We start from the raw sequence: 9811 nt of genomic DNA, 5'->3' as shown, positions 1-9811 counted from the left end.
AGAACTGATGAAGGAATTCAAAGAAGCGGAAGTGATACACATTCCCAGGGGTTCGAATAAAAAGGCAAATGATTTAACCAAGCTGGCCGCAGTGGCTTTTAATCATTTGGCAAAAGAGGTGAAAGTGGAAACCCTCCAGCAAACGTCGATAACAGAAACTATGGAAACCAATGTAGAAACCCAGGGGGACAGTTGGATGACCCCTCTCGTCGGATACCTTCAGGAGGGGAAGGTTCCAGGAAATAAAGAAGAAAAAAGAAAGTTGAGGGTCAAAGCATTACAGTATGAAATGATTGAAGGGGATTTATATAGGAAGTCCTATTTGGGACCCTCCCTAAAGTGCATTGACAAGGAAGAGGCAGAATATGTGATAAGGGAAATACATGAAGGGATTTGTGGGATGCATATGGGAGCTAAGATGGTTATGGCATGAGCAATGAGGGCTGGGTACTATTGGCTAGCGATGTTTCTCAGCGCTGTCAAAGAAATACAAAAGTGTGACAACTGTCAAATACATGCCCTGGTGGGTAGGAAATCAAAATCAACACTGATAGCGGTAAGCTCCTCGTGGCCTTTCCAAAAGTGGGGGATACACATAGTGGGACCCTTCCCGAAGGGAACGGGGAAGGAAAAATTTTTAGTAGTGGCAATTGACTACTTCACAAAGTGGGTAGAAGCCAAGCCACTTCGAACCATCATGGGTGAGCAGGTTAAGAGGTTCGTATGGGAAAACATTGTTTGCATGTTTGGGCTACCATATGCCATAATCAGTGATAATGGGAAGCAGTTTGCCAACAACCCATTCCGAGAATGGTGCCTACAATTGAAAATCAAGCAAACGTTCACATCAGTGGCCCACCCTCAAGCTAATGGCCAAGTGGAAAGGGCAAACCAAAGCGTGGTAGAGGGAATTAAAACAAGACTAGGAAGAGAAAAGGGATCATGGGTAGAAGAGTTGGCTCACGTCCTATGGGTAAATAGAACAATTCCCAAAACAAGCAATGGGGGAAACACCTTTCAGCCTAACGTATGGAACTGAGGCTATGATACCTGCAGAGATTGGGGCACCAACCCGGCGAACTTTGCAAGGGGAAAGGGGAGATGAGGAAGACTTGAGGTTGAATCTGAATTTGGAAAAAGAAAGAATGGAGGAAGCAGCAAGAAGAGAGGTGGAATACAAGAAAAAATTTGAAAGATATTACAATGCAAGGGTCAGAGAAGTCAAATTCAAAAAACGGAATTTGGTGTTAAGGGAGAACGAGGCAAGTAGGAAGGAAGACCATGGAAAGTTGGGGCCTAAATGGGAGGGGCCCTATCAAGTTATTTGGGCCGGAGAGAAAGGGGCCTACCGACTGGCAGATTTGGCTGGAAAGGAGATTCCTAGGACTTGGAACTCCATGCAACTCCGAAAAAATTACGCCTAGTGGCACCGGTAAAAGAGCCAAGGATCAAATAAAAAACCTCTCCGAGAGGAAAGACAAGAAAGCCTAAATTGTATTTTTGTAACCATGATGTAAACATGATCCTAATGCAAGAAAGTATTTTGTCAAAACTATAATGTGTAAGGCAATGAGTCCGTCTCATTAAAGAGCAATAAGTATAACACACGAGTCCGTCTCGTAAATACTCATAAAACGCTCCCCAGAGGGGGAAGGCCTCGCAGGTAGGCTAAATGGTTAACCAGCAATCAAGCATAAATATTTAAAAACGCTAAGGCATACACCAAGCATTATCACGCATGTTCAAGTATCAAAGCATACAAAGTTCAAATTTACCCACGAAGGAGCAGATAGTAGTGCCATTGTCTAAAAACATACAAACCAACACAAAGTTTACTTGTCTAAAACAAACCATAAACTACGGCAACGGAGATGGGGATCAACGACTGAGGCAAAGGCTTGGATGTCCGCAATAGAGATCTCGGGGTCCGACGAAACTTATACAATAATGGGGGGGACATGAGAGGTAAGGGCCACAAAAGCCTCCTATGCTTCCGCCTCCGCAGTAGGGGAAAATGAGGGAGCCTCCTACAAAGAAATCCCATGCGAAGAATGTTCGTAACCCGCCCGAAGCCATGTTGGAAACCAAAAGCAAACATCGCCCGATTAAGATTGTCCCGGACCTCCAAGGACTCCCAACAACTCGAAGCCCGGTCATACACCTGTTTAAAACCTTTGGAAGTAAGCCACTTCCGATCATCATCATGCCTCGAAACAACCTTCTGCAGGTGGGAGCACTCTCCCCTCAACCACTCAATCTCTTTCGACAAGTTTTCAACCTTTTGCTCCCCTTGACTCTTGGCAACCTCCAGCTGCTCCAAAGCGGATTTATGCTTGGTGCGTTCACGATCAAGCAGGTTTTCCAACTCATATATCCTCTCAAGAGGGGGACTCTCTTCAAACTACATTAACAATACATGGCAAAAAATGAGAGAAAAAGAAAAGGAAAGAAGAAAGAGAGAAGAAAGAGAAACAAACCTTTAAGATTTTGGCCTGAGCATCGAGAAGGGAAGATTGAACAGCATCAAACTCAGCAAATTTTTCCTAAGCAAGCCGAAAGGAGGCAGTCAAGTCAGAGACCTGCTTGTTAGAGGACTCCAGGGCAGCTTTCAACCCAGGAACCTCCAAACTTTGCTCCTCAGCCACATTAACTCTCTTTCTCATTTCCCCAACCCGTCGAATATAACCCTCAACAGACTTTTTCAAGCTCGCAACTTCCTCCTGACTATCATGGTACGCAACATTGACATCAACAAACCCTTGACTAAGGGCGGAGCCCAGCACCAAGGTACGATACAGATTAGTACCAAACTCCCCAAGCAAGACATCCGGTAGAATGGTTTGTACATGAGCATGATCAACATGGGGAATAACACACGTAAGGAATTCGTGAGCAAGGTGGGGGTATTAACGGAGGAATTCACTGTCAAAGACCATTTTGGGATGAAAAGATCAGCAGGAGGAGGCACACCCGAGGAAGGATTCAAAGAACCTTCAGGAGTAATGAGGGTTTTGCCTTTAGGGTCAGCCTCAGTAACATTAGGGTTGTTGATCTTCAGAACGGGAGCAGCAACAGGGCAAGGAACCACATCAGAAACCTAGAAGGAAAAATCATCAACAACATTAACAACTTCTGGAGCAGAAGAGGAACCCTGACCAGCAGAGCCTAGGTAAGTACGTTTGGAGCTACGAAGACGACTCTCTGGGGAAGAGTCGAATAATTCAGAAGCAACATTCTTGCGTTTTAAAGAATCTGGGACAACCACAGATGAAAAACCAGGGGCTTCGAAGTCAGAGGAAGCATCACCAGTGCGGGCAACCGGGTGGAAGCATCAGCAGACACTGGAAGAGCAACGAATTTGGCACCTTTTACATGTCGTTTTTGAAGAATCTCCATCAAATCCATTTCTGCAAAACAACAACAAATGAAAACTAAAGAAAAAGACAGGGGAAAATATTTAAGTACGAATTACAGAAGCATGGGGTCACCAACCTCGGTACCCGTCAAACATAGCAGGACGTGTCAACGGGTTCGGCCAAATGTTACTGAGTCCAGCCATGTACAGCAAAGGCTTAGGGTAAGTGGCAGCTTCAGTTGGATTCTTAATCAACAACTTAATAAAGAGAATCATGAACGGTAGGAAAACCAGGGGCAGGGTCATCAATATGAGAGCCAACATGACAGCGACGAGTAAGGCTGGGAGCAAAGGAAGAAGATACAAAGAAAAAATCATTTTTCCACTCCCGGGGGTAAAATTCAAAGGGGATATAAGAGGTGCAGGGAGGATGTTTACCACTCGCCCGTCGTTCAAAAGTGTACCAGTCACAATCGATGGTATTTCAACAGGGCCAATTGAAATTCAGTCAACGGATAACGAATGTTTGCGAACTCAAGGTTTTTCGCATATAATGCAATGAACCCGGGACGACTGCAAGCCGTCTCATTTGGCCCAGGAAGGGTAGGAGACAACGACAAAGGAATATGGTAAGTTGCACACAAGGAAGCCATTCTGACGGAGGACATAATCAAGGTAATGGTTGAGCGACCATCGCGACTCATAATGAAGAAAAGAAAAGAGAAGCCACGCCTGTGTAGAGAAGGAGAAATCACCGGAACTGTTGGTAGAGAGAGTTGGAAGAGAGAGGATCAATAATGCTTAAATGACAAGAGGGGGCGGTTAATTATGGGCATTGGGAAAGTAAAACCATCGAAATTCAAAATGAAAGATGGGCCAAAAAGGGGCGGTTAACTATTGGGCCAGACCTTTCAAACGGGCCGAAGAAGGATATAGGGAAGGCGCATAGAAGGCAGACCGATAGAAGAAGAGGCCCAAGGATAAAGCAACAAATCAAGGATCGAGAAAGACAAGATGAGTCTATGGTCCTCGTCATAAATAACGAAAACAATAGACTGGGGGGACTTGAAGAGCCTACCTATAAGACGGGCTCATGGGCAGGCCCTAGCCCAATAACCCAAGCTAGGCCCAACAAAGGCGAGCCCAATAGCACAAGAAGTTCTAGAAGATGGTTTGGAGGGAAAATGGTTTGCGAGGGAAACTCATGCAACTCGTCCGATCCGGTGGGTGGCCTGAGGCACGCATGATCCGGGATAGGGAGCAGTAACTAAGAGATAAAGATCTGCGAAGGAAACAAGGAACACAGGAAAGAGGATTGGACCGGAGGACCTAGTCGGAAGTAATAGACCATAGGGCCCATGTGTGTATACATCCTCTTCTCTAAATAAAGAAGAGATAACACTTGTATGGATTCATTGACTCAATACAACAATCACTCCACACACTTTCACTTTGCATTGATCCCATTCTTGTGATAGTTAGGAACCTTCCCCGGCCAGCCAGAATAGGATCCAACATAATGAGGTGGTCTTCTTTTCAAATTGGCAACCAAGCCATCTTAGTCACCAATCCAAGAGAGCACAGGATCAAATACACATCATTGCCAAGTGAAAGTCAACTCATTCAAATTAATAAAGAAGCCACACTTGAATCATAATGAAATTCATTCAAAGTCACAAACAGAGCAGCACAAAAAGTCACAACATTGCATCTCAGCATCTTATGCCTTCATAAAGAGGCGGCAAGTGTCACACCCCAATCTACGACGGAGCATACTAGGACGCGTCAGAATTTGTATCATAGCTCAAAAGACACTAAGTAAATTATACGTGTCAATATCTAAATTATTTATTTCATAAAATGATCAAGTACACAAAAACACACATTGTCTCAAAATGAGGAAATAAGCAATATAATCAAGGACTTAAAAGTAAATTGTTCTTATCATCATTCAACCTAAGGTATAATGTATTCCTTATTCTCTTGCTTCATCCCATATAGTAGCTATCTGCGTCATACGTGAAAATATATAGTTTGTCAACATAAAATTGAGCAAGTAATCACGGTTTTTGTACATAACAATATTGAAAATGACAATTCCTTGCGATAAACATGAAACACTACAACTAGCATAACAATAATTAAAAAGCAGGCCCGACCCAAGGGGAGGGTGGGGAGGTCGACATACCCGAGCCCACTATCCGGGAGGCCCATAATTGCTAAAAACTAAAATGTATATTTTATATATAATTTTATTTTAACCCAATAGACTATAAAATGACTCTTTTGTTGAATGAAAAGTGTTCCAAACTATGGTAACAAATGTCATGGGTTCAATTCCATAATTAGTGTTATTATTTATAGAAAAAAACTTTTATTTGTGTTTTGTATGAGTCATTTTCGTAGCATGTTTATTATTATTTGTTTGTTTTGGGCTTTTGAAAGGTAATCTTATTTATAAAATTGTCAAATTATCTATTACATAGTTGAGAACACGGTTTTAGGGGGGGGGCGCTTTTTTACTCGTCTCAGGCCCCAAAATTTTAAGAGGTTCTCAGAGACGGCCCTGTTAAAAAGCCATTTCCTTCATCCCAAATGGGTCAAGTTACTCCAACGGCGTATGATCATACTAATGAGGATGTGGATGAGATACCAACTACCATAACTCAAAATAAACACATAGTCACATTCGCACATATCAGCTAATCGAGCAATTGCATACCTACGCATATAGTGGAATTGTAGTGAAAATCATAATCTATTTAATTTGTAAACGCATAACGCTCCAAAAAAAAATGTAAAAACGGTGAAAACAAGGGTTGTGATTACTCACATTAACGGGTGGAATAAGTGATGAGGCGGCGACAAAAATTAAGATAAAAGCGGTCGAGCTTCTCGAGATACGCCGACAAAGGTTCCCAGTTGTTAATGATAATATTAATTAACTAGGTTAGATCCCGTGTTTCACATGGACGAAAATTAAATAAAAGTTAAAAAATATTGTATGCAATATGACTTTTATTTTATATTCATTTAAAATCAAATTATTACTCAAATTATTAAAATTGAAATGCATGTATATAGAAGATGTTAGAAGATATGTCCATATTTTTTACCATTTAATAATTTTCCAAGATTTTACCCATTGCATTGATTTATATATTCGGACTTTTGTTATTGATTTACATAATTATAAAATAAATTTAATAAAGAATTTTATATTAAATTGTAAAAGGTTAAAGATAAGTCTTTCTAACGTTATATGAGTAAGTTAATTTAACTTTAAAATGGTAATTAAATGAAAAATAATGGATAAAGAATTTTATGCATTTAATGAATTGTTATGCATTTTAATGAATGTAGATTAGGTGGAAAATGTATTTAAGTAAATTGCATATGTGGAATCCTATGTGGACACTCTATAATGGTGCCATGTGAAAAAATCATCTTGCTTTAATAATATAGTTATATTAGATTAAAAACGAAATAATAACAAGTCTAATGACGGATTATAACCAATCTCCCAACATATTTTAATTATTTTCATTATATGTTTTTTTCTAAAAAAAAAAAGACTAACATTTTCTAGCAGATCTCCCAATTTCCTCTCCACCAACATTTCATTTCTTTGATTTTGAAGATCCAACTCAACCACACATTGTGTGGCTCCTACAATTTAAAAAAACTATACAGATTATAGTGTTCATTTCCCAATACATAAACAGAACGCTTCAATGCAAAAAAAACAAACAAGCACTTGTTCTTAGCTTCTTAGTCGTGGTTTTCGATCCAACAGCTACCACACATCACGCTACTCCTTCAAATTCAAACATTACACAACAAACAAACAAGCGCCTGTTCTTGGCTTTCGGGTTGTGTTTTCCTATCCAACATTTATGACTCTCGTCTTTCTTTTTGTTACCGATTTGTTTTCCTATCCAACATTTATGACTCTTGTCTTTCTTTTTGTTACCGATTTGTTTCCAGACACTAGGAAACTTTAAACAAGAAAAGAATACAAAACCAAAAACTAGTCTCATAAACATGTTTGCTCCAACAATAATTTTGTTATATTAAACTGTAAATACCTTCGCCTTCCCTTGTCAAGTCAATTGGATTTGAAGTTGTGTTTTTGCATTTGCTAAATGACGTCGTTAACGCAATCCTATCACTTTTACTCCTGATTGTTGAATAAATTTTAAAGCCCGGGTCATACAACATCAAATTAATAGCGAGCATATTAAAACAATAAAATCCACCTATATATATTCTAGTTCATACACTGTACCTGGACATTCGAATATTAACATTACAACGACTACCAGACACACATTAACATCACAACCTCAGCACATCTTACCACATCCTAATATTAACAAACCTAAACTACTTTGTTACAACTAACAGATAAAAGCCCCAAATAATTAGCTACCACCTAACCAGCACATCACACCCTTAAATCCAGCATCCTACCAACACCACTACTGAACAACACATGCTTAATAGCAACACAGGTTACGGTAACAAAAACCTTACTATCACAAGATCACCTACTGGACACTAACAACACACATTTCAGCAGTAACTAACAAACACCATCAAACACTAAAACCAACATATGTATACTCCTACACGAGTGAAGCCCACTAACATCCCCAACGTTGGAGTTTTTGACTAGCAGTCAAAACCAACACATTAATAACCACCTAACAACCACGCTATCTTAAGAATACCTACTACATACTAACAACTCAGATTCTAGCAGAACAAACACAACCGTTGAAAACTAACAATAACCTATGCTTATTACTAACATGGGTGCAAGCAACACATCCCCAACCTCGGAGTTTCCGAGCAACACGGGGCAAACCAACACAACTATAACATCTCAACATCACCAGAAGACTATAACTATGACAACACAATAACACCCTCCCTGGAAAATAAAACCCAAATTATCAAAACCGGCAATACATCAGCACACCAATTACATTTACATAAAAAAAATCGTTGAACTATCATCTTGTCGTAAAATAGTCATATCATGGGGCAATTGCGTTGTGGGAAGCACCAGAATACAACAATTAACCTAAACTAACTGGAATTCAAGAAAACTAATAATAATAATAATAATAAAATTAGGTTTTCTTTAAACCTAATTACGAACGCAAACACGAGAAACTTACTTGTGGAAATCTCGTCAATGATCTTGAATTAGCGAGCACGCAATTATGGTGTTGAGGCTAGTACTAGGGGAAGACGTAGTGGCAGTGGTTTGCGCTTACGCACCACATGCCGGACTAGGGGACCAGGAAAAAAAAGAATTTTGGGAATGCTTAGATGCGATCGTGGGAGCCATATCGAGGGACGAGAGGATATGTATAGGAGGAGATTTTAATTGACACATTGGTAAGGATAACGATGGCTTTCAAGGCGTTCATGGGGGTTTTGGTTTTGGTAATAGGAATGAGACCGGCACGGATCTCCTAGACTTTGCCCTAGCCCATGACCTTGGTATTATAAACTCGTTCTTCAAGAAGAGAGATTCACATTTGATCACTTTTAGGAGTGGGGAACGCAACATGCAGATCGACTATCTATTAATGAGGCAAGGAGATAGACGTTGGTGGAAAGACTGCAAGGTTATACCTGGAGAGACAGTCGTGGCGCAACATCAATTGCTAATGGCAGATATAGGTTTTAGAAACACATTGATAGAGCGGGAGAGGAATTTTAGACCTAGGATTCGCTGGGGAAATCTGAAAGACGAAAAGCTTTCACTTTTCAGAGAAAAACTCGTATCATCGAACTTGGTCCAACTAGATGGGGACTCAAGTCAGATGTGGGAGGATTTGGCGACAAAAATTACTCAAGTGGCGAAGGAGACTAGGGGTTACAACAGGAAAAGCTAGTGGGTATAAGGAGTCCTGGTTGTGGAACGAGATAGTGCAAAACAAGATAAGGGATAAACAATGGAGCTTTAGGGAGCTTATGAGATGCACAAACGAGGATGAGCGAGTCGGTTTGAGGGAGACATACAAAAAGGCCGAGAGAGAGGCAAAAAAGACAGTGTCAGAAGCAAAAAACATGGCTTATAAACGGATGTATGAACATCTAGAAACAAAGGAGGGGAAAACGATATGTTTAAGATTGCCAACGCCAGGGAGCGTAGAAGGCAAGATCTAGGGGTGGTGAAGTTTATAAAGGGAGAGGATGGGCGCATATTGGCAAAGGAGCAGGTCATCAAGTTGAGATGGCAAACATACTTCCATAATCTTTTCAACAGCGGGAGCATTCACCAACAGCAAAATGAGAACATAACTATACAACAAAGGAATAATTGCTACTGTAGACGTATCACATAGGAAGAGGTGAGGAACGCACTTAGGAAGATGGGAAGGGCTAAGGCAGTTGGCCTGGACAACATACCGATCGAGGTATGGAAGTGTTTGGGAG

At 40.6% G+C, this 9811-nt stretch overlaps 1 protein-coding gene across 1 annotated transcript; it reads left to right on the top strand.

Annotated features, from left to right (window-relative positions):
- Positions 1 to 1001: 1001 nt before the first annotated feature.
- On the top strand, positions 1002 to 1424 carry LOC143592133 (uncharacterized). The gene has a single exon (XM_077072123.1). The coding sequence runs from the start codon at positions 1002 to 1004 to the stop codon at positions 1422 to 1424; it is 423 nt and encodes a 140-aa protein (XP_076928238.1).
- The last annotated feature ends 8387 nt before the right edge of the window (positions 1425 to 9811 follow it).

This window comes from Bidens hawaiensis, unplaced genomic scaffold (genome assembly GCF_021521415.1).
Source record: "Bidens hawaiensis isolate Kalapana, Puna unplaced genomic scaffold, B.hawaiensis_p1.1 tig00040543_1, whole genome shotgun sequence".
In the NCBI taxonomy this organism is placed as follows: Eukaryota; Viridiplantae; Streptophyta; class Magnoliopsida; order Asterales; family Asteraceae; genus Bidens; species Bidens hawaiensis.
Note: the sequence above shows the minus strand (reverse complement) of the source record. Positions and strands in the feature narration are given on the sequence as shown.

Bases quoted from the DNA above. Each gene is read 5' to 3' on its own strand.
- LOC143592133 (XM_077072123.1), top strand. From the start codon at position 1,002: ATGGGGGAAACACCTTTCAGCCTAACGTATGGAACTGAGGCTATGATA.